At 41.8% G+C, this 24,450-nt stretch overlaps 4 protein-coding genes across 9 annotated transcripts; 2 read left to right on the top strand and 2 right to left on the bottom strand.

Annotated features, from left to right (window-relative positions):
• Positions 1 to 410: 410 nt before the first annotated feature.
• slc25a19 (solute carrier family 25 member 19) lies at positions 411 to 6,335 on the bottom strand. 2 transcript variants are annotated; one of them, XM_085271045.1, is made up of 7 exons: positions 6,199 to 6,335; positions 4,231 to 4,391; positions 3,799 to 3,954; positions 3,529 to 3,699; positions 1,517 to 1,697; positions 1,306 to 1,436; positions 411 to 1,221 (listed from the first exon to the last, which is right to left on the bottom strand). In XM_085271045.1, exons 2-7 carry the CDS (start codon positions 4,360 to 4,362, stop codon positions 1,006 to 1,008), a joined length of 987 nt encoding a protein of 328 aa, XP_085127171.1. In that variant the 5' UTR covers positions 4,363 to 4,391; positions 6,199 to 6,335; the 3' UTR covers positions 411 to 1,005. The 2 variants fall into 2 exon arrangements, with proteins under 2 accessions (XP_085127171.1, XP_085127170.1); XM_085271044.1 differs by lacking the exon at positions 6,199 to 6,335 and adding an exon at positions 5,666 to 6,176.
• mif4gdb (MIF4G domain containing b) lies at positions 5,685 to 10,221 on the top strand. 4 transcript variants are annotated; one of them, XM_085271051.1, is made up of 6 exons: positions 5,685 to 5,707; positions 6,686 to 6,804; positions 6,890 to 6,999; positions 7,097 to 7,252; positions 7,956 to 8,048; positions 8,655 to 10,221. In XM_085271051.1, exons 2-6 carry the CDS (start codon positions 6,726 to 6,728, stop codon positions 8,880 to 8,882), a joined length of 666 nt encoding a protein of 221 aa, XP_085127177.1. In that variant the 5' UTR covers positions 5,685 to 5,707; positions 6,686 to 6,725; the 3' UTR covers positions 8,883 to 10,221. The 4 variants fall into 4 exon arrangements, with proteins under 4 accessions (XP_085127177.1, XP_085127174.1, XP_085127173.1 ...); XM_085271048.1 differs by lacking the exon at positions 5,685 to 5,707 and adding an exon at positions 5,729 to 5,856; XM_085271047.1 differs by lacking the exon at positions 5,685 to 5,707 and adding an exon at positions 5,894 to 6,117.
• mrps7 (mitochondrial ribosomal protein S7) lies at positions 10,210 to 13,417 on the bottom strand. The gene is made up of 5 exons (XM_085271046.1): positions 13,322 to 13,417; positions 11,525 to 11,716; positions 11,372 to 11,435; positions 11,114 to 11,281; positions 10,210 to 10,687 (listed from the first exon to the last, which is right to left on the bottom strand). The coding sequence occupies exons 1-5, from the start codon at positions 13,363 to 13,365 to the stop codon at positions 10,466 to 10,468; spliced, it is 690 nt and encodes a 229-aa protein (XP_085127172.1). The 5' UTR covers positions 13,366 to 13,417; the 3' UTR covers positions 10,210 to 10,465.
• On the top strand, positions 12,847 to 24,444 carry gga3b (golgi associated, gamma adaptin ear containing, ARF binding protein 3b). Of its 2 annotated transcripts, none has more exons than XM_085271043.1 (17): positions 12,847 to 12,865; positions 15,489 to 15,573; positions 15,670 to 15,745; positions 15,831 to 15,929; positions 16,008 to 16,131; positions 16,217 to 16,320; positions 16,424 to 16,504; positions 16,626 to 16,763; positions 17,920 to 18,001; positions 18,092 to 18,217; positions 18,329 to 18,568; positions 18,758 to 18,840; positions 18,923 to 19,059; positions 19,247 to 19,533; positions 19,617 to 19,786; positions 21,516 to 21,626; positions 22,181 to 24,444. In XM_085271043.1, exons 4-17 carry the CDS (start codon positions 15,846 to 15,848, stop codon positions 22,289 to 22,291), a joined length of 1,878 nt encoding a protein of 625 aa, XP_085127169.1. In that variant the 5' UTR covers positions 12,847 to 12,865; positions 15,489 to 15,573; positions 15,670 to 15,745; positions 15,831 to 15,845; the 3' UTR covers positions 22,292 to 24,444. The 2 variants fall into 2 exon arrangements, with proteins under 2 accessions (XP_085127169.1, XP_085127168.1); XM_085271042.1 differs by lacking the exon at positions 12,847 to 12,865 and adding an exon at positions 13,469 to 13,639.
• Positions 24,445 to 24,450: the final 6 nt, after the last annotated feature.

Below are 24,450 nucleotides of genomic sequence, written 5' to 3'. Positions count from 1 at the left end.
ACACTGTCAAACCTAAATGAGGATGTTGTCACAGCTAATGGACTCTTTGGTATTTTCCCTGCAGATATTAAAGAGATGCAACTGCTGTGCAGTGTACTTATGCTTTAGATGGAGGAATTGTAAGAGAGTAAGCAGTATGTGGGCATTTATGCAAACAGAGCATGCATCCAACATGCTCACATTCAGTTATTTTATTTATTTTAAATATGTAAACCCTGTTGTGAGCTCTTTGTCCTCACTTATTCATTTTTCATCATTTAGGGGGCATGTGATGACCCATGCACATGTGCCAAACTTCAATATGTAAACGGTTTTTTTAATAAAAGGTGTCAAAAGGCATACGATTCATATGCACACCTCTAGTGAACACTATGTTCATCCTGGTCTACACACCACACATGCAAACACAATTCCTTAATCCAAACTTTATTGAAAAAATAATAACGTCATAGTGTTCAGCAGACACATCGACACAACTGCTTTAACAGTGTAATGTAACACAACAAACTAACTGAACTCTCAGTTAGCAGTCCCTCACATACCCAGTCCTCCATAGTATATAATGCAATAAATATTAAGTGCTTTTTTTTGTCTGTGCACAAAACCAACACAAAAGCTTAATTTTGTTGTATTCTTTTCTTGCAACTTAATGAAGTCGAACAGTTTGTGTAAAATGACACAAAATGCTCAAAGTGTGCAAAGTTCAGTTTGAATATTCAATGCTAACACTTATCTTTTTAAAGCAAGTATCCACAAACCTTGAAATCCCACATTAAATTCATGTTTTTAAAAAAAAAAAAAAAAATCCAGCTCTTTTGCGACACACACTCAAATGACATCACAAAAAACATAATGTAGTAATTTTTCTGTCGTGATATGTAAACACAACAGAAACAAATGATGATATTGACCCAGTTGACACATTTTTTTCAGTGCAAGAAAATAACAAGGCATAAGTTAGTTTCCAATGTGCGTGATTGTGTGTGTTGCTCCCCTCCACCTTCATCATCTTCTGTTAAAGTCTTTGGCGATGACATTTGTTCCCCGTTTCTCCTTGAAGTTATGCATGGCGTTGACAAAAAATTCATACCAAAAAAAGGTGAAGCCTGTTGACAGCGCAGCTTTTACGAGACTGGGGGACAGGCCTTTGAAGAATCCTCGGAAGCCCTCCTCTTTGGCTATTTGAACCATGCAGTCGAGCAGACCTCTGTAGCTCCGCACCTGCACAGGACAGAAGGCAATGCTTCAGCATCAAACCCAGAGCGCTTAATCAAATATGATGAAACATGCTGTTGAGGAGCTTACCTGTCCAAAGTGAGCTCTGGCTGCTTCAAAGCCCCCCACCTGCAGTCTCTTCTTGAACAGATCGAATGGGTACGTGATTGTTTTGCTGATCATTCCAGCTCCACTCCCACAGACCAGGCTTTTTAAGTTTCCTTGAACATAAAAAGTGACAGGATTTTAAACTGAACCCTGTGCAGGTGTAAACGCTGCACAATTAAGAGTTTCCACTCACCTCCTGAGTTCCCAGCTTCGGGTTGTGGAGCCAACAACTTTTTAAAGATATTGTAGAAGAAGAACTGCAGGCCAGCGTAAGGAAACACAGCCATGAGTGTTGGTGACAGGCCGCGGTAAAATGTTAGAGTTCCTTCTGATCGCCACATTGTAGACACAGCATGTCGCAGGTTCCTGTACACCTGGAAATAGAAAACTGGGTTTCAGCAGTATACAGCGAGCGATTCTGCCTAAGGCAGGAATTCGAGAATATTTAACATGCTTTATGAATATTTCATCGTTGTAAGACTTGAAATGGTCTTCAATGCTGTTGGTAGTGTGGGAAACAAAAACTTGTTTCCAAATCCTCAAATATTTCTACATTCACCTAATTAAACGTATTTGCATATCTCTGTCCTCAACAGACAAGTGAGAAAAAATTAATACTGGATGCCCGTGATCATTTTGGGTCCTCGGGTGGCATGATTCTGTCATGGAAATCAGTGCATGGGCTCAGGAACACTTCCAGAAATCATTACATGATCCACAAATGTAGGTTAAAGCTCCCTCGTGCAAAGATAAAGTCATGTAAATGCCACCTTCACGTTCTCTGAACCAAAGCTCATTTAAAATGGACTTTGGCAAAGTGAAAAACCTGTTCTGTGGACAGACTAATCAAAACTTTTTACTTCTTTTGGAAAATATTGATGCTGCATTCTGCAGACTAAAGAGCAGAGGCACCATCTGCATTGTTATCAGAGCTCAGTTCACAAGTCTGCACCTCTGGTATGACGGTGCGTTAGTGTCTCTGGAATTGACACCACTGATGCTGAAAAAAATATACACAGGTTGTAGAGCAATATGCGTTTCCACTTAGGCAACGTCTTTTTCAGAGAAGGTCCTGCATACTTCAGCAAGACATATGCTAAACTAAATACTGCATCTATTTGTATGTAAAGGTTTTAGAACAACATGTGCTCTTGTGCTCTGAGGGCCTCTGGATGTCTGGAGCCTGGATCTCCTCCATACCTGCTTCTTGCCCTGGAGGACGGGGCTATGCCCCCCCCCCCCCCCCCCACCCTCTAGCAGATCATTACATGAAGGAACCTTTTAAATACAAGCGCACTCATGCTCACAGGTGTACACACAGGTGCTCACAGACACAAACTACACCCTTTTTGGCTCCTACCTCAAAGCACACGGTGTGCTGTCGATCCTACGTGCTGCACAATAATATTCAATATTTAGTATTTACTGTTATATTCACATCGATCATTGCAATGTTGTTGTTTATTATATTGCTCTCTTTTTCCCCCCTTTCTCAACAGGTGATCCAGAAGATTGATATGTATTTTTTTTTCCTGTTTGTTTTTTTTCCCCTTTATCACCGTTCCTCTTCCCTGCTGTTTTTCTTTCCCTACCTCTCTTTCTTTCTCCCCTTTCGTTCCCCCAGTCATGTCTGTCCCATGTGTAACATCTGACAATAAAATAAAGAATAAAAACAAAGTTGAATCAAATAGACCAATACGGCAAGGCCGGGATGATCCATTTGGTAAAGTAAATCCGTTGGGCATCTTTCTTCGCCTTTAGACAATAATTCTGATGGCAAAAGAAAAAAAAAAAAAAGAAAAAGAAAAAAGGGACAACATATGCTCCCATCCATACAAAATCCAGCAGCTGGTCTCTTCAGTTCTCAGACGACTACAGCCTGAACAGCCTGTTCCAAAGTGGTAAACAATATGTTATAAGATACGTTTCTGTTATCAAATTTAAAATGATTTAACATTTTTCTTAAAAATTTCTCAGTTTAAACACTTACTATATTTTCTGTACTCTTTAGTGAAAAAATGTGACTTTATAAGATGTAAATAAAAACAGAATGCAATGACTTGCACTCTGTTTTTATTTACATTTTTCACAATGCACCAAGTTTTTTGAAAGTAGGACTGTAAAATAAAAACCTGTATAACGAGCTGATGTATGAAATTCTGTCAAACATTGACAGCGATCAGGATAAGAAATGATTAGTCCCACCTTGGGTTCTCCCTGAGCTGCAAAGCGTGTCCGCAGTGTGTCCAGAGGCTGGCAAACCACTGTGGCAGAGCAGGCTGCCAAGCCGCCACAGACGAAATGAACGCCTGCTGTCTGGCTGTCATACAGCGTTTTCTGATGGACCAACTCTGTCAGAAACTCAAAACTCGCAAACTGCAAATTGGACACAATAAAAGCAACTGTGTTGTTGAGATTGTTTAGAGTAATACAATTGTTCCACTTAGCCTGCAGTTCACAGTTTGCAGGTTGTACCTGGACAGCTCCGTAGCAGATAGAGAGGAGCTGTGCTGGGATGTGGCCCTTCCAGAAAGCAGACAGTCCCTCCTCTAAATGAATGCAGCGTGTTGCCTGAAATATCCCATAGTACTTCCCCTGTGGTGTTTTTGAAGACACACGCTCTATCTGCAGCTACAGGGGGGAAAATACAGATAAGAACACAACACATGACCTGCATTTATCAGGCTTCAAAAATCTCTTGATTAAAGTTGTTGTTTTTTGGGTTTTGTTTTTTTTAAACTGAATGCAAATGTTTGCACATGCTTTTAGTACAGTCACCAATTGGAAGGTCACAGCTGCTACTTCACGGTAATCTTCAAAGTGAGCACGAATTCTCACTTCTGGGCTCTCTTCTCTCACCATTTGGACGCAAGTCTCACATGTTCCAAAACAAGTACACATCCTTACCTGAAATCTGATTTTAATGACATCAAAAGGACTGATGAGGGCTCTGGTGACCATCCCAGCAGCTGAACCAGCGAAGGCCGCCTCCTTTGGGGACAGAGGTGCACCCTGGACACCAGGGTCATAGCCCACCATGTCTCTACAGCCTCAGGTTTCTAGAAACTCTAATGAGACAAATGACGAACCCTTTGTTCAGTTTAACACAGTTAAAAACAAACTTTAATTCGAGTTTAAATAGATAAAGATAATCTTAACTGCATCACGTTTGGTGAGATGAGCTTGTTTTGTATGTATAATCTTAAGCACAGGTGTTTCCAAACTGTATTAAAGTGAGTATTTTGATATTTATAACAACAGTTACATGCTAGATGTTATAAAACCTCCAGTTTGGTTTTGGGGGATGGACTTTAGAACAATACACAGTAATATATAACTCCTATATACGTTTCATGAAAATGAGAAATGGGTGTTTCCCCATTTAGCACATTTCGTTTACTGAAATGTGCTAACATACATGGGAATGCAGTATATATTCTGTAGATTTTTTATACTGTTCTAACAAGCTTGAAAGTCAATATTTTATATGACCACCTTTATTGTACATCACAGCCTGAAGTCTCTTAGAAAAGCTTTCTTGTAATTTCTTTAAGTAGTCTTCCGGAGAAGTTCCCCATGCATGTTTGGGATCACTGTCATTCTGAAAGCCTCCACCATGTTTTACAGATGGCTTTTCTCCTTGTCTCCCTTCCTTAAGCATGGCTTCTTGACATCGACCCTTACACTGAGACTATTTACAAGGAGACTTCAGTGAAAAGTTGATGGATCACCTGCAGGGCCAGTTGGATCTCTCGCGCCCTGTGTCGGTCTTTACTATTTCTTAAGGACATGGCTTTCATTTGCCACCCACCAGTCCAGTTTCCTCAAATGTTTTAAGGATACACAATAGTGGTTGATAACTTAATTAGTGTGCCATTTTATGCCTGAATGACTTCATATGCCAGTGTTCAGTGGTTCAACAAACAAACTAAAAAACAAAATTTTATAAGCCTGGAGAACTATTGCTCACACCACTGAAAAAATGTCAACTATGTCTGGCTCCTCCGAAGTAAAGTATTAAAAAAACGAAACGACGGGTGGCTCAAGACTTTTTCCTAGCAGCTGTTTCCACGACATTACATTTACAGCTTCACCCACGTCATTCGTGTTTTGTTAGGTGTCTGTTAATGGCTGGTTTTCTTCCATGTTCACCATTTATAAAATTATAACACAACCATAAAATGCCATAAAGACCAGAAAAATTAAAAAGAAAAAAAACAAGACATGTGGAGGACATATAATAAGACCTTGGAACTAGCTAAACTAAGCTAAGGTAAACTAAGAACAGAGCAGGCATTAACTTGGCTATAATGGTAACAGAAGCAGACAAATGTCACCGTACCTTCATGAATACCACATCAGCTCCAACAGTGAACCTCAACTGGTACAGTTCAAAATTAGTAGAACAGGAACAGATTTCTACTTCTTGCTAGCACGCTCCTAATATTACTGCCGGGTCGGAAGAGTCTCTCCAAGACGAAATATCACGTCAAGATAAGTCCCTACCTCACTACACCGTGTCAAATTCAGCAAGTAACTACTTAAAACTCACATCCTCTTTTATTTAGGACATCTATGGCGTAGACAGGCCTCGAAAGTACAAGACTAAGGCCTTCGTTTACGTTAACTTTGGGTTAGGCGAAGACCATAGGGTCTGCGGCGAAGAAAAGAGAGGAGGGACTCATCTTTCTGTTGATACTTCATCTTCGAAAGGTTAGGGTTGCGTCGAGGAAAGGCTGCCTACCAGAGCATACCTCTACCTGAGCGTAGATGTGACACATTGGCATTAAATAGGTATAATTGTCACATAATTATCCTCCATTTTTTGGTCAATTATTTAACTACCGTTTTCTTTCAGTTCGGGAAAATATTTACCCGTTTGTATCTTTCAGCGGGCGGTTATAACGCAAGTGTAGGTTGGGTATTAAACTCCACTCTGATTCGTTAGCGTCAATGCTAGCCGTTAACGTTTGGTTTCCACTACAGCTGTAATGGATGTTAATGTTGTTGAAAACAAAGCTACCGTTAGACGAAGTTTTACGTGTTCTTACACTAAACTAACGTTACCTAGTTGAATATGGAAGTAACATTGGTGTGTCACATCACAAGTTGAAGATAACTTGGCTCATGCTTGGTTGGGTGTTCGGTGAACTTTTTAGTTGACCTGGGTTGTATAATCCCCTCCATCCCTCAGTGAATGAGCCGCGGCCGGGGGCCAGCCAATTTGATGACTGTACAGGATTTTGCATGTATTGTGGTCACCAAAGGTGCCCGGATGTCTCCGACTGTGGCCTTTTGATCTGTCTCTGAAAAGCTTATATTCTGCATGAAAACGCTTGCAGTAACTGTCTGATTTCCACAGGTGACAGCCCTCCCGTGTAATTTGTTTACTTGCATCTGTAATGGAAAACTCTGCTGAAGACTACCGGATCCAGTCATTTGACCTGGACACGCAGAGGTTACTAAAAACAGCCTTGAAAGGTCAACCCTTAACTTCTTCATGTGTGTCATTTTTGGGTGCTGTAAAAAAAAAAAAAAAGCACTTAAACATATTCTCTCTTTTCAGATCCATCTCTGGTGAACCTGGAGAAAGTATCCAACATCATTGTGGATCAGTCTTTGAAGGACCCCGTGTTCAGCAAAGAGGCTGGGCGTATTTGCTACACTATAGTGCAGGTCAGTAAGTCCCACCTATATATTACATTCAAGCTCCCACTTTTTGTCCACCCTCTCACTGTTATCTGCCTGACACTTTGCTTGACACTTTCTGCAGGCTGAAGCCAAGCAGAGCAATGGAAACGTGTTCAGGAGACACTTGTTGAACCGACTCCAGCAGGAGTTCAAAGAACGCGAGGAGATGAGGGCACGCTCTCTGCAGGAGTGGGTGTGCTATGTCACGTTCATCTGCAACATCTTCGACTACCTCAAAGTAAGAGGCAGAGAGAGTTTTGAGTATTAAAATTTAGGAAAGGGAAACACAAAGCAGCTTTGTTAAATCACTCTGATTAAAAATGGAACCTTTTCATTGTCCTTATTAAGAGGACATGCTGCTTTTTTTTCTTTTCTTGTATGTCCACACTGCAGACAAACACCTCCTCTAGCTGCATCTTGGGGGTCCTAATATGTTAACTGCAGCACATTTAAGTGTCCAGGAACAGCCACTAAAATTTGAACAGATCCTAATTATGCTGCTTCTAAAATCTAGGTCATGTCTCATTTAGTAAGGTGTTTATTCATTGGCAGTGTAAAGATGAGCCTGAAAGGTGTGGTGCTAACACACTCAGGTTCCATCCATGCTTGGAGCCACTGGCATTTTAAACAGAGTGATCCTTATTGTAAGACTACTCAATCCTGGCTTTTGTGTAAGAGAAATCAGAGTCAAGGACTTAACACAGTTTCCTTTTGTTTTATGTTGATAATACTGAGCTGCTGTAATCAAATCAAATCACTTTTATTGTCACATCACATGTGCAGGTACATTGGTACAGCACATGTGAGTGAAATTCTTGTGTGCGAGCTTCACAAGCAACAGAGTTGTGCAAAATACAATAATGTAAACAAGCAAAATACAAGAATGGCTACATCTGAAACTAATAAATATATATAAGGACTCTCCACACTGTGTTTTTTAGGTGAACAACATGCCGATGGTGGCCCTGGTTCATCCTGTGTATGACTGCCTGATGAGGTTGGCCAAACCAGACGCTCTAATGAATGAGGATGAGGTGAGGAAGATATCTGGAGAAAGTGTTTATCAGTCATTTGCATATAAGTGTAAAAGTCCTATAGTGGTTTTCCAGGACTGACTGGGGGAGTGGGGTTGTTTTGTATAGTCAGTCGATATACCTCCTGTTCCACTGGGTGGTTTTTGTCTGACTACAAATGCATATAAATCTATAAAGGCTAATAAAAAACTGAAAAATTGATTGTTAAAGCTTTCATAATTGCATTTTGGCCAATGAACCTCCACTTTTTTCTGCATAGTGGAACAGTTACCTGCACATTGTTTGACATGGATGACACTGTGTTGATTAGTTGAAAAGTGGGCCAGAGAAGCACAAAAAACCCCATCAAAGATTTTAAAAAAAATGTAGTATGAGAAGCATGGCCTCTTTTAGTTTTGCTTCAACTTCACTCTTCTCTGTGGCTGGGTGGTGAACCAATAACAGCACATGTAAGTGTAGTCCACAGATGTGTTGTAGCACGTAACATTTATACTGCCCACATTTGGGCAGTCCATGGCTGCCGACAGTTTACCCTAACCACAGCGAAACCATACCCTTTTAGTGTGACGTTCGTTTTTACTGAGGCGTCTCCACCTTTCTCCACAGGTGGACTGTCTGGTGGTGCAGCTGCATCGCATCGGAGAGCAGCTGGAGAAGGCGGACAACCAACGGATGAATGACCTGTTCTTCCTGCTGCGGGACGGCTTTCTGCTCCAGGAGGGCCTCTCGTCCATGGCCCGCCTGCTGCTGCTGGAGATCCTGGAATTCAGGGCCGGAGGTTGGATGCTCAGCAGCACCGCTCACAAGTACTACTACAGTGAAATAGCTGACTAGGACTCAAGGAGCAGGGCGCTGAGCACTAGAGCCTTCAAGCACCTTGGACACTACTCAAGCGCCACTGATTACAAAACCAGCTTTTTGAGGATAGATAGCAATATCCTCCAAGCAATCTGAGGAGGAGTTTGAGAAGATGGTGATTTCTCTAAAAAGACTAATACAATGTTCCTGACGCGTGCTGTGGAATGTGCAATAGGTCACGCGGAGCTGAAGTTGAGTTAACGAGGTTTGACCACATTCAGGTTCACTTTGTTTCAAAGACGTTTGTGTTCAGGTTTGATGCAGCCAGAGGAGCTGAGGCAACTTTTTGTTTTGTTTTTTACATTTTTAATCATTCTAGCATTCCTGTTTTGAGAGAATATGGCAACCTTAGTTTACCAAATCCAAATAACATTCCAGTCAGATAAAACTTGATTTAATTATTTTGATATTTTAGTGTAAACTTAAAATTTTGAAAAGGTTTTAAATTGCGATGGGAAGAGTTTCTGCTTACTTTGTCCTGTAAAATCCTGTTAGCGATCAGTTTGGCAGAGTCTCAATTCAGGGATTTATTTTATTTTTTTGTTTCTAACAGCAGACCGAGCGATTGGTTAAACCACTTTTCTGCAGAAACATCAGATTCCTTGATATAAAATATTTGTTAAACAAGCTGTGCCGATATAACTTGAATACCATCACATGGTACCAACAACTCCATAAAGACCGACATGTTTATTTTTACCTTAAGAGGCAGAGGGATCTGTTTTCTTCTCCTTTATCGGAGCTCCTTTTGCAGGTCAGTTATGATTGCAAAGCTCATAAAAAGTGTTTTTTCAAAACGATTTAACTTCTCTTTACACCAGCAACACTACGTTTGATAGTCCACCATGGCTTTCAGGAGTTTGCTCAGGCACAGGTGCCGTGCTGTTAAAATATTACATCTTTCAAATGTGGTTGTTTTCGTAACCACGATCTGTAGAATGTATGTTGAAATTTGACTTTAAGGCAGTCTGACAATGATAAAAACAAAGAAGTTACTTAAAAGCCGCTCATAGATGCACTGAAGTATTTTGTCTCCTGAAATCATTTTCTTTGTTAGTGTAGGGAGATTTAAATTTCAGCCGTTGCAGGTTTTTTTTCTTGCAGATTCTTGGGTCAAATGAACAAAACCAAGAAAAAAATGCATTTGTGTGTTAAACTGCAATGAGTCAAAGAAGGACTTAACCAAATCCCTAAATGACTCCACAGACCTGACTGTAACATGAATCTATTTTTTACTACACGTTCCATTTTTTCTTTTTTATGATTGGGTTGTGCATTAAATGAAAGTTTGTTCTAATAAATCTTTGTAAGTTTGTATTATTTGCATTTATTATTGCAAATACAACACACTTGTACACAGTACAGCTTCCTTAATACAACAGTGACAGTAAGCCATGTTCAGTTCTTCTTTATACACGCTTCATCCCTCTGACAGCATTTTACAGTCCAAATGATTTTTGTGTCTCAGCACTTTGAGCTGCTGCGGCTCTGTGCGGCTGACCTGACTTCATTCCAGTCTGTTAGTCATCAGATTTCAGTCGACGCCGTTTCGCTGCTTTCTACCACCAGCGGTAGTGAGCATAGGCTCTGTTGGCTTCAGCCATCTTGTGCAGCTCGTACTTCTTCTTCATCACGTTGCCCTCTTTGCCAAAGGCCGCCAGCAGCTCCTGGGAGAGTTTTTCATACATGTGCGTGCGTCTGTGTTTGTTGTCCCGGCACTCTGTGATCATCCACTTCATGGCGAGGAAGCGCCGCCTGTTGTCCGTGAGTGGAATGGGCACCTGGGTGGGGTCAGAGGCCAAGAGGAATGCAATTACTTGCCTTTATGCTTCGCAGATATAAGATCAGCAGATGTGTCTAAAAACCAAACCACAAAGACAAACTGTGTGTCCCATTTTTAAAGTGTGGAAGCTGTCGAAAAGCATCATTTGTCCTGTCTCCCTCTCATCAGTTATGGCAGATAGATGCCCCTCCCCGGTGCCAATTCAGCTGGAGATTTCTTCCCGTTAAAGGGGAGTTTTCCCTTCCCACTGTCACCAAATACTTTCTCAGAAGGGTCATGTGACTGTTGGGCTTCTCTCTATATTATTGTAGAGTCTTTATGTTGCCTTGAGGCAACTTGTGACTTGGCTCTATATAAATAAAACTGAATTGAATCTTATTTTTCTGTGTTTTCTGTGCAGGCAGTGGTGTGTCTCATTACTGACCTGGTAGTATTTTCCACCTTTCTGTATGCTGGCTAGCCCAACCACAGGCTTGCAGTTCTCCAGAGCCTGGTGAAAGATGGTGTAGGGGTTACACTCAATCGCTTCCCTCTCCCCCTCAGAAGCTTTGTGATACTTCTCCACCTGCTTCTTCTTTATGTTCTCCAGCGTCTAAACACAAGACAAGCAGTAGTTATCTATTTACCGTTTATTTAGACTGCTGTTGACACCTCTATTTATTATTAACATGTTTTTTTTTACCTGTGTCATTATCTCTCTAGCCAAAACCTTGTTTCCATGTTCCATCATCATGTTGATGAATTTACTGAAAAACAAAGACAAAAATCATCACCTGACATGAACATTCCTATGCACACATCTTTCCTGTTGTTGTGAGCTGAGATGTGAGTCTACCTGATGACTGGGTCATCAAAAACAGAGCTTGAGACTCCGCTGGTGGCTGCCTTGATGGGCCTGAGGGTCTTGAGCTCGCGCTGTTCCTTCTCCTCTGCACTCAGCTCCGTCGCTGGTCGGCTGTAGGCCTCCTTGCTGACTTCAGGTTCCAGATAATAAGGGTTGTATCTGCTCCATCTCACCAGGAACACTCTGCAAACAAATGACAGAACTGAGTTTCACAAAGTTACTGGGTAGTTTGTGTCTGCTGACAGTGTCTCACTGTCAGCTGAAGAAAAAAAAATTAAACTAATCCTAATCTATCAAAAAAAAAAAAAACTTTTTTCGTTTCGCTAAAGCAAATGGTTATGATTGAGGTCATCACCAATTATAACTCAGAGTTAATCAGTTGGACCATTTACAAGTAATCTATCACATTAAAACTGTTCAAACATTTTTCACTTTCCTATGGTCACGTATCCTTGAAAACCCTACTGTAAAGCACAAGGCTAAAACCCAAGTACACAGTAAACAGCACCACTAAATAAATCCAATAACAGACTGTCAATACACATCAGAAATGTCTCTGTGAATCAGGAATTTCTTCATTATTTGTCAGTCAATCACCAGATATTCTAGTATTTCTTCTTCTTTCTTTTTTTTTTAAATTTAGGCACTCTCAGCTTCTTCCCAGAATTATATAGCTGTGAACTAAATATCTGGATTACAGGCTGCTGGTCAAACAAAGCAAGATACTCTAAAAGATGTCCACAGTCACCACCCACTTCATTTGACACACCTTGCTAGTACTGGGTTGCCTTTTGCATTAATTTTCAATTATTTTAGCATAAAGTCAAAAAGGTGCTGGAAACATTCCTCAGAGATTTGGGTCCATATTGGCATGACAGCACACACAGTTGCTGCAGATTTGTCACACATCCATTATGTGAATCTCTTGTTCTATCACAAACTAACGATGGTTTATTGGAGATGAGATCTGGTGACTGTGGCAAGTTTGAGATCATGTGAGCTTTGTGACTTGGAGCATTCAGGAAGCAGCAAACCGAAGATGATTAACTCTGGTCATAAAGAGACGTGATCAGCAAAAACACTCAGGTAGGCTGTGGTGTTTAAATGAAAGTTGGTGCTAAGGTACTCAAGGAAAAATATCCACTACACCAATGCTGACCCCACCATCCAAACGTCGCAGCAGAAATCGTATTTCCAATCTTTTTATCGAATTTTGTTGAGTCTGTGTAAATTGTAGCCTAATTTTCCTGTTCTTAGCTGACAGAGATGGCAGCCGGTGTGGACTTCTGCAGCTGGAGCTCATCTGCTTCACCTCTCTTCCTCATTCTGATGGTCAGTTTGAACTTGAGCCGGTCGTCTTGACCATGTCTAAATGAACTCAGTTGGTGCCATGTAATTGGCTGAATAGATATTTTGTTAACGAGCAGCTGAACAGGTGTACCTAAAAACAACCGGCCGACGTATATTTGCTGATTTGTTTTATAAATAATATAAAATAATAAGTGAAAACATGCAGATATTAATTACATGTGGGATCCATTTATCATTATTTTCAAAACGATAAGATAATCTGTTGATAAAGAAGAAAACTGTCAATTCTGTCTTAATAAAAATAAAATGTGCTAAACATTACACCCTTCACCTCTTTGGGGGACTGGTTTAAATGTAATACCACAGCTAGTTAGTTTAATTTGTAGTCACTCAAATTATATTAATGTATAAATAACGTACAACTCGAAACCGCCTGCTAATGTGTGCGTGTTAGTAAAAGGGTTGTTTTTCTTTTACCTCGGCGTCCAAGGTTTTAATAATCCTGAGATGGAAGCAGCCATCTTGAAAGTGTGAGCGTCTGTTAGGACCCCGGGTTAGTAGTCTCGCAGGTGCCTTTGGAATAAAAAAAAAAGCTCCTTTCTGAAAATTCTCATTTTACATTTTTAGTGCCAAAATTGAAGAACTATATATTTTAAAATTAGATTTTGTCTTTTTGTGAAATTAATTCCGACAATATTTTTTTTCTTCGGACTCTCGCGCACACGCCGGTGACATCACGCGATGTTTGTAGTGCTATGGCGTACCAGGAAGGGGAGTCGCTTGAATCTTGGCTCAGTGAGTTATTAATCCCATTTTTATTAATTAAATAGCATGGCTGATTAGCTAGACGTGTTGCTCCGCTGTGATGGAGGAGAAAATCAGCGTGTGCAGAAGCTGTCAGCGCCTCGCCGAAAGCGTCTTTCCTGCAGTTTGAGCAGAGATCCAGGCTGCCAGCCCAGTCCAATCACTGTCTGCATGTTTAGCTGAATGGGTGGAGAGCTGTAATAAACACAAGTCTTTGCCAGTGACAGATCAGTGCGTGCAGTGATTGTGCAGAGGCGCGGAGCTCCGCGGATAGTTACCCCTCGCTGTACAGCTTGAGCGCAGCTTTCATGGCAGAAACAGATGGGTGTGGGAGATGAATGCACAACACTGGAAACTGTGGACAATGCATCTGTTATTACACAGGGGAGGAGTTGTAACAGTCACTGCATTGTCGGGGTCAGCACACGGGACTCACATGTGTGTATATAGTTAATGTATATACATACATGTGTGTGTATATATATGTAAGAAATATTGTTTTGTTTTGTTTTTTTGGCTTTTGAGATTTGGATTCTGCAAACATTTAAATAGAATGTATTGTGAAGATTAAACCAGGTAACCCAGGTTACTCAATAAGTTTGTTTACCCAAGACAGGGTTGAGTCAGTGTGTGCTGTATGTGGATGACTGGAAATCTGAGGTGGTGGATAAAGGACTGAATAAACTAAAAGGATCAGCCACGTCTTTTGACAATCTGCAGAGTAAACATTGCAGAGAAGGAAGCAAGGGGTTTGAGCCCTCAAAGCTTATCACATTTCAGATTTCTCTTAGTAATTAGCCACAGAAACTTAAGGACCCCCAACCCCAAATGTGAATGATAAATATTTATTGATAATGAAGCAGTGAGCAAGGCCTCAGGCTTGGACTGGGGGAGGCTTTCACTGTGGATTGATGCCAGATACCTTTAGACTGGTTAAGGGTGGGGTGGGGCAGGATAACAAGGGCAAACAGGTGTGTGGCGCAAGTAGTTATTTATAGACGCATGACCAGGAGGGGAGTGTTTGGGGCTGTTTATGTACAGGTCTGTGTTTTTAGTTTCAGTCTTTAAAAACTTGGTTGTAGAGAAAGAATAAGGAGGCGATGGTGTAGATGCTTGTGGGATGTCTGTGAGTCTGTTGACTTCAAGTGTTGTGTTTATGTGTCTCGCATATTACCAAATAAAAACAGATTAATATTAAATACATCAAATATAAAACTAGGGACGCAGTGGTTGTGAATTCTGTGTTGATACTGATGTTTAAATGAACATTTTGGCCAATAACAAATCCTGATATTTATGTTGATTTTTTTTTGTTTTATGTTATTATTTGTTTTGTTTTTTTTGGTTCAGAGCTTTTCTTTTTTCCCTCATCATCACAATGGGTCAGACTAAACTCTGTGTATACAAAGTATTCAGCTGATTAGTCTTAATAATAATACATCACTGATGCCCACTATCAACAGTCCGATAATATCAGATTCTTTAGAAATATTGGTCAGAGAGGATAATTAATGCAGAACTCCTTTTTAGCCTGCTTGTTCTGACTTTGTAAGCAGGATTTTTTACTTGGAGTGAGTAAATGTCAAGCTTTATGTTATATGCAGTTTTCTGATCCAATTTCTGTTTTATTAATATAACGCAAAATCACAACTACAGTGGCCTCCAGGCGTACAATAATACAAAGAAAACCCCAACAATCAGGCAATCCCCTTTGAGCAGGCACATGGTGACAGTGGGAAGGAAAAACTCCCTTTTCACAGGAAGGAACCCATCAGATTCACTGAAGAAGATGCTACTTAAAGGCATATGTTTAGTTGGTGCAATGGTCTTTCTCTTACAGATAAAGCCACCCATCCAACAAACCGGCAAGAGGATTGGGAGTACATCATTGGCTTCTGTGATCAGATCAACAAGGAACTGGAAGGGTAACGTCTAATGCATTTTTATTTTTTTCAACTAGCACAGGAATATATTTATGGATTTATTTTTTCTTTCCGGTCTCTCTTTTTTTTTTTTTGCAGTCCCCAGATAGCCGTAACGCTGCTCGTACACAAAATCCACTCTCCACAAGAATGGGAAGCACTTCAAGCTCTGACAGTAAGAAATGCTGCACAGAACCGTCAGCAAGCACATTTTTTACGAACTGCTAAACCAACCATTCACATAAATGTCGTGTGGGCAGGTGCTGGAGGCGTGTATGAAGAACTGCGGCAGACGGTTTCACAATGAAGTCGGAAAATATAGATTTTTGAATGAGCTGATTAAAGTTGTTTCTCCAAAGGTGGGTCGTCTTCAGGTAGGTTTCGTGCTGATAAAACACGTGCTGAGTGGCTAATGAGTCATTGCTTTGTATTTCCAGTACATGGGCGACAGTGCACCTGAGAAGGTGAAATTGAAGATTGTTGAAATGCTGTACAGCTGGACCGTCGCTTTTCCCAGTGAAACCAAGATCGGTGAAGCCTACCAGACGCTGAAGAGACAGGGTATGTGTGGATGTGGATCAGTCAGATTAGCATAAAGGATATAAAGACACATCTTCCTCAGTCCTGTCCTTGCTCTCTTTGACAGGCCTTGTGGCACATGACCCAGAGTTACCGCTGGATAGGACTCTGATCCCTTCTCCTCCAACGCGACCTAAACATCCTGTGTTTGACAACGAGGACATGGGCAAGGTGAGAGATTGCCTCATCCTATTGAAATCATTTGTTTTAGTGTAAATATACTCCGTATACTTATATTATTACAACAAGCAGACTGATGTCTGTGTCTGTGTAGCTGCTTGCTGAGCTTCTCCGGAGTAAAAACCCAGAAGATCTTCAGGAAGCCAACAGATTAATCAAAAACATGGTGAAAGAGGTGAGACATGTCAGACCCTTGTGAATGAGACTATTTACCGCAGCCATTGAGTTCTTTTTCAAATGCACTTTGCACTATTTTTCTGATGTAAAACCCTTTATTGGGTTTTATATTTTGCCAGGATGAGGCACGGGTGCAGAAGGTTACAAAGCGAATTCACACACTGGAGGAGGTGAACATCAACGTCAAGCTACTGACCGAGATGCTGTCCCACTACAATAAAGACAGTTCCACTGACTCAGACAAGGAGATTATTAAGGTGTGCGTCCATGCCATAGACTGTATATAACAGATGGAGGTGACCACTGCGATGTAACCCACTGGCTTGTGAGCTGCCTTTTTGAGATTGATTTTAGTCACCAAAAGTGGCCATAACTGGACAAGATGGTGCAGCTTTGAGTTATCAGCTAGCTAGGTTTGTTCGGAAACTACATCGATAGACTGCGAGATGAATCGCACAGACACAGTCACGTGCTAATTATTGCAAATGAAATAATATCTTCATTTAAAAAATGGAAGCACATTCTTGTTGGACTGTATGAGTACATTTAACCGAATGGATAGCTATGCAATGCTATACTGAATTAAAATGCTCAAAAACGCACAAACACCATAAACACAGCAGACACTTCCAGTTCAGTCATGTGATTTAGCTCAGCAAGGAGCTAACAACTAAAGCCTGCTGTGTTGATGACCCACCTGTCATTCAAATGATGGTGGATGGGTGATGATTCGGGCTTGTTTTGCAGCCACAAGGCACCTTGCAGTCATTTTGCCCATGAACCTTTCTGTTTACCAAAGTATTCTGGACACAGTTGGGAGGCCATCCGTCTGACAGCTGAAGCTTGGCTTAAATTGGGTCATGCAGTAGAACAATGACCCCAAGCACAGCAGCACATGTACAACAACAATGTCTAAAGTTGTTGTGAAGGGGGAAAATGACCTACAGGACCCATGCACGTTTTTTTTCTACTGAAAAATTTGAAATTTTAACCTCATATTTGGAACCAGCCTCAAGTGGCCATTTAAGGAACTGCAGTTTTTGGCACTTTGTGTGGAAATTGCTGGTTGGTCCCTGCAGGGGAAAAAAGCACACATACAATTCAACAGGATCATCTTCTTTATTCTTTACTCAACAATCAGAAAATGGAAAAAGTTGGAACAGATATTTTCAATTCAGTATTTAAAGGCACAGATAAAGTAATTCATATTTTGCACTCCAGTAATTTGTTTTATCATTTCATTGTGGGTTGAATGCACCGCGTTTTTTAACAAATATAGTTTGAACCTGATGTTTTCATTTGATATTTTCAAATTCTTTAATGTCTGCCAAGTTTCTAACAGCAGCAGTACACAGCAGCTGGTGTCACATCTGCACGCTAACCGTACAGCACGTCCTTTGTGTCACCTCTCAGGAGCTCTACGAGCGCTGTGACAAGCTGAGACGAGCTGCTTTCAAAATGGCCACTGAGACGGAGGACAATGACACCAGTTTAGGTTTGTCACATTGGTCTCGGTTTGACTGAGCGAGCCCTGTCTTCACTTTTTGTGCGTAAAATCTATAACCACTGACCTTCGACTCCTCAGGTGACATCCTCCAGGCCAGCGATGACCTCTCCAGAGTCATCAACGCCTATAAGAAGATTGTTGAGGGGCAACCAATCAACGGCGACAGTGAAGAACCTCTATCGACAGCTGGTCACAGCGAGAGCGGTCAGTTTTTTTGGGGTTTTTTTTGGGGGGGTTTTTTGCTAAAAACTTGATTGCCCTTTTGTATCTAATACATCTGCTGCATTCTCTTTTCATGTCTGTGTCGCTCAGCAGAAACCACAGATACACTGATCGACCTCGCCGGCCTTGATGTTCCGAGCCCTCCACAGCCTGCTGCTCCACCACCCCAGCCCTCACATCCTGTCGCTGCTGATCTCACAGTGATCCCCATCCCCGTCCTGCCTCCTCCCCCCAAACGCCTCGCTGGCAGTCAGGGCAGCAGCCCGAGTCATCCCCCTGCCAGCAAGGCCTCCACTGCACTCTCTCTCCTGGATGATGAGCTACTGTCTCTTGGTAGAGCATCCCCAACGTGTCTCATTGAATTAAAGGAGCAGTTTGACAGTTTTGGAAATGTGCTTTTATTGTGTTTTAGTGAAGCGCTAAATGAGAAAACCATCTAACGAGTCATGTTTTTGTTGTATCTTATGAGAGATAAAGAAAAAAAAGTCTTGTATGATGACAAATGCCTGCATCATCTCCCAGGACTGAATGACCCGCCTACCTCTCAGAGCAGCCAATCAAAACCAAAGCTGGATGAAATCTCCAACCAGTGGAGTTCCTTGCAGGTACTCTAGGATAACTAACTGCAGATATGTAGTCAGTGTGTAACAGTGTGTAAATTATCTTTCCTCCTCCTGTCCTCCACAGGCCCCAGCAACAAGTGTTGGTATGTTTGGCAGCATAGCTTGTTCAGGTCCAGTGGTGCCACCAGCTGAGCCAGCTGTCACCCACAGTCTACAAAACCTGCAGGATCTGGCCATGATGGGCTTTTCAGATCACAAGAGGTGATCTATTCATGTTTTTCCGTCCACTGTTTATTTGAAACCTGTATTTTAAATTCTCAAAGTAGCAAGGTTTCTGCAATTCTGTCTCGTAAAGCACTAATCTGAGGCTATTTTGGCATAAATATCCGATACTTTCCAAGAACAGCATTGTGAGGTCTTATTGGCATTTATTAAATGGGATTTTCAGTTTATCCAACCAGACGACGGCCAGAGGAACCAGCTTTGGAGTGCCTGCAGCAGCACCGCCCCTCGTACCTGTGCAGGGCTCGCCCTCTTCAGCGGCTCTTCTCCAAGGACCCTTGCCTGGCTCCCCAGCCTTGTCCCATGTGAAGGCTCACAGCTTTGACTCAGCCCCAGGAAGTCCGCTGTTTCGCTCTCTGTCCCCTTGCCACCCTCCACTCCAGGGCAGCCCGGCTAGAGCCAATGAAATCTCCCTGAGCAACGTACACGTCCCTCTGGAGGCCATCAGACCGAGTAAGAGACAAAGACAGGGCTCAGCACCTGAGAGGGTAGTTAATGGCTGCCTCTGCTTGACTGGCTATTCTCTGTGTCTTCAGGTAAAGTCTTACCTGTGACTGCATATGACAAGGATGGCGTTCGCATGCTGCTCAACTTTGCTTCTGACTGTCCCCCTGGGCGGCCTGACGTGTTGGTAATGGTGGTGTCGATGCTTAATACAGCACCTCTGCCTGTTCACAATGTGGTCCTACAAGCTGCTGTGCCCAAGGTAAAGACATTAACACATCTGTTCTTTCATTGTGGGCATCACCTAGTGTTTGCTTTTGATTGGCTCCTACATTGTGACCTATCACCTACTCATTTCCTGAGCGATGACTGGAAAAGTCTCTCTTTAGATCTCTTGAAATGTTTTGTCTTATCCTCCAACCACAGGATTCATATGTAAGTCAGTGCTGATTTTGGCTTTAAAGTACTTTTTATGGATGTTTTCATTCCTTCTATTATTTTTGTACTATTCAAGATATTTGTGATGAGTAGAGGTTTGATTGAAATCCAAAGTGGCAGTTTAGCTCTATCAGATTACTTCATTTTTCATATGCTGAAATGTTATTGGATGATTGGATGTTTCTTGTCCAATAACACCTTCTAAAAATGTTTAACACAGCTTTAAAACCTTTCCAAGAACACACCCCAGTCAGCCAATAATCTTAAAACTAACTACCTAATGTTGTGAATGTCTTCCTTCTGCCGTTAAAATAGCTCTGACCCACTGGTGCATAGACAGTTCCTCAACTAGCAACAGGTCAGTGCCTTTAGCTCTTTGTTCGTGGCAGTTTTTGCACTGTGTCAGGGTGCATTGTCCAGCTGGGGGGGAACGCTGATGGAGGGAATGTCTTTGCCATAGAGGGGCGTTCTCGGTCTGTTTCTCAAGCTTCACTGCAGAGTGATAATAATAATGGATTGGATTTATATAGCGCTTTTCAAGGCACCCAAAGCACTTTACAATGCCACTGTTCATTCACTCTCGCATTCACACACTGGTGGAGGCAGCTACAGTTGTAGCCACAGCTGCCCTGGGGCAGACTGACAGAAGCGAGGCTGCCATATCGTGCCATCGGCCCCTCTGGCCAACACCAGTAGGCGGTAGGGTAAAGTGTCTTGCCCAAGGACACAACGACCAGGACAGAGAGCCCGGGGATCGAACCGGCGACCTTCCAGTTACAGATACGCTTCCCAACCCCCTGAGCCACGGTCGCCCAAATAGACTGTTTGGGGACACTGAGCTGATTTACAGATTAGTCTCTACCCTCACCTGTAGTCACAAGCTTTGGATGTTGACAGAAAGAATAAATTATGCAGATACAAGCAGCAGAAATGAGCTTTCTCTCATTTCTGTGACTGGGTGAAGGGTGACTGGCCTCTCCCTTGGAGACAGAGTGAGGAGTACAATGATTCTGAAGGGACTGAAAGTAGAGCTGCTAGTCTTCTGCTTCAAAAGGAGACAATTGAGGCGGTTTGAGCATTTGACGAGGATGCTCCTGGGCACCTCCTGGCTGAGGTGTTCTGGGCATGTCTGACTGGGAAGCACTGGAGACCTTGATGCACATGATGAAGAGATTACACCTCTCTGGTGTCCTGGGAATGCCTTGGTGTTCCGCTGGATGAGCACTGCTTAGGCTGCTGCTTCCCTGCAAAAGTGATGGATGGATGGACTATTTTAACTGAAAGAAACTTTAATTGTTCACTAATCCACAATGTCTTAAGTTCATCTTTCACTTGTGATATCTGTTGCTCAGTCTCTTTCCTTAAGTCATCTTTCACGATGGATAATCAGTTCCATTCCTCTTTATCTAAGTTCATGCAAAGCTGATATGAGGCTTCAACAGTCTTCATAGTGTAAAATGTCCCTTTGCCACTTACAGCAACAAAAAGAAGAACTGTGAATCCTCTAAAGGCGTAAACGAACAGCGTTGACTCTTCCTTTTGTCTTCCACCAGTCGATGAAGCTGAAGCTGCAGCCCCCGTCGGGAACAGAGCTGGCACCCTTTAACCCCATTCTACCTCCAGCCTCCATTACTCAGATCATGCTGCTGGCCAATCCAGCAAAGGTAGATTACATAATAACACTTCCAGCGGCAACGATATACAAACAATACATAAACTATGTGGACAAAAGTGTTGGACTACGCCGTTTTATCTTTGAATTTAGGTGTTTTAAGCAGTTTTTTTTACAAGTTGGTTATTCTAAATTTCAGTGTGGTGCTGTGATGGGTGTGACCACTGCAACAAGTCAGTTTCTGTTCCAGCATGACTATGCCCCAGTGTACAAAACAAAGTGCATACAGGATCTGTTTGGTGATTGGCCAGCGGAGAATCCTGCCCCCTGAACACCTTTGGGATGAACTAGAGCAAAGATTGCCAGACAACATCATTGTCTCACATCACAGATACTCCAAAATCCTGTACAAAGTCTTCCCCTAAGAGTGGAAGCTGTTATAACTGCAAATCTATGCCTATGGATTTGGAATGGGATGCCATAAAAGCTCCTGTACCTCTAACGTATAGGTAGCCCAACACTTTTGTCCAAATAGTGCATTTTCAGAGCTGCCAATCCTTCTGCGGGAGTGTGTATAATTTGCATGTTCTTTGCTTGTCCTCGCAGGATAAGGTGCGTCTGCGCTACAAGCTGGCTTTTACTCTCGGAGACCGCCCATGCAACGAGGTCGGAGAGGTTGACCAGTTTCCCCCTCCAGAGATGTGGGGTCATCTATAGCAGCGGTGGAGACCGGCTGCTCAGCAGGGACAGGCTGGTTCATACTCCATGAAGGGGTGTGAGTGTGCGCATGTGTGTGTGTTCATATCCATCCCAGAGAGACCGGAGGGGGAACGTTTGTTATATTCTTCACTTCAGCTTTACATTCCTTACAATAGTTCATGTTTTGGACGTTGTTATTGCTGAGATGACAACGTCCATCTCAGCAATAACAACAGCAATCACTAAAAGTTTTATTGATGATTGATGCAGCGCTTGCAGATAGCTAACATAGCAAAGATAGACACTGGTATGTAAGGCCTTGGTGCTTATAGGCTATTGACAGATATTTTAATGCATTTTCCCCTAGGGGAAATGGTTTGAAACTGCAATGAATAATGCATTAGAGACTTAAAATGTTGGGTTGATCACAAAAATATTTTAAAAGAAAATAACCTTGAAGTTAGCAGAGCCTGCGCTGCAGATGTGCTTCTATTTATTCGTGTTGCTGAACATTTATACTTGAATATATCCTGAGAGTTGAAGATTAGGCTGACATGAAGGATTCAGTCAGATATCATTGCTGCAGAAAGAGAAGAGGGGCGTGTGTTTTGGATTATTCTATGGATGGATTTTGGATATGTGTGAGTAAATTGTGTTGCTAATGTAGCCCTCTGCTAGGTTATGAAGGAAACGTTGTGCAGCAGGACTTAGATGGTAATGTGTAATTGCAGAAATGCAGTTAGGAGTCCAACACTGGTTTTATTTCATGTTTTCATTTTTAAGATAAATGATTCTCAGTTAGTGGTTGTCCATAGTTTGGTTTTGTATTATTAAACATGTTTACGCTCCTCCTACCAGGCTCAGTATTGGGAGTATTTCTGTCGTACTTATTTTCTGTTCCTGGTACGACAGTGGATCGCTAAACCCAACAAATGTGAACTGAACCAACCTGAATCTGAATCCAGAACGAAGCAGATTATTATCCAGTATGCAGCAGTGGGATGGAGGGAAACTGTACTCGGTCCTCTCCGACCCCTTTCACTTTCTGCACACCGAAGATGTGGATACATTTATATTTGTTTAGTGATCCACGCTGAGATCCCGTTAAGCCGTCATCAGATTCAATAGGAAGAATCTGTGAACTGTCATCTACAGACCTCTTGGCAGATCTGCCGGCTTTAAAACTTGGACTTTGCTACAAAAAAGGTCCTGCAGCCACCTCAGCCTGTTTTGCAATCGATAAGTTTACATTTTTTAAGTTATCTCAAAATTTCAACGTAATAACTCAAACTGCTGAAATTTAAACAAACTTCTGTAATATTTGGATGAAGTCACTTTTCTTTCAGGCCTGCTTCACAGAGGGTAGAGCAGATAATCTTGCTCTGTGGACTATAACCTGTGCATAGAGTGATTTACCAAATGCAATTTGGCAACTACAAACAGTCTGTCAAGTGTTGATAGTGAAGAGTGACATTCGTGTTGCTGCTGTAACATGTTTGATAGATGGTCGTCCATATGACAGGTTCACTAATCTGGGCTGAGGTATTACCAGGTTCTGTTAGTGGTCTTTGGGTTCACGGCCATCTTCCTTCCCAAATTGTCACGTGGGCGGAGCTATTTAAAAACAGAATCCAGGTTGTTTCAGTTTTTCTTGTTTTACAGTAACCCAGGCCAGTATTATCCAGGGACATCTCAAAGCTTTAAATATTTTTATACCCAGACTAAGAATTATGTTTTATCAAAGACTTCAGCTTTTTTTTTCGGACCTTACATGCGCTCTAAAACACATTTAGACAATGTTTGATCCATTCATATTCCCACATCTCAACATAAAAAGGACCAACCAACCTACAATTTAAAGCGCTACACTGAAGGCGCTGAATACTTGAGTTCATGATTTTATTCATTTAAAATGAACTCAGAACATTCAGGGGTCTGAACGCTTTGACTTCACTGCGCCCCATCTCTGATAGTCCTCTATTCATCATACTGGATGTACAGAAGTGTGTTTACTGTACATAGCATCTAATGTAATGTACCTGCTGTTTGGTGTATGACAACTTCTGTGAAAATGTGACTTGTAGATTTGGGGAGAGTGTTAGGACTGTATATATAAAGGGATGATGTGTCATTTCTTTGCTGCATGAAAAAAATAAAGAGTCTTCATGGATGTTTGA

The sequence above is a fragment of the Mchenga conophoros genome, linkage group LG4 (genome assembly GCF_057382185.1).
Source record: "Mchenga conophoros isolate Kocher_MC1m ecotype Shallow Benthic linkage group LG4, M_conophoros_male_GT1.1, whole genome shotgun sequence".
NCBI lineage: Eukaryota > Metazoa > Chordata > Actinopteri > Cichliformes > Cichlidae > Mchenga > Mchenga conophoros.
The sequence above is the reverse complement of the archived record's forward strand: the minus strand, read 5'-3'. Positions and strand labels throughout refer to the sequence as shown.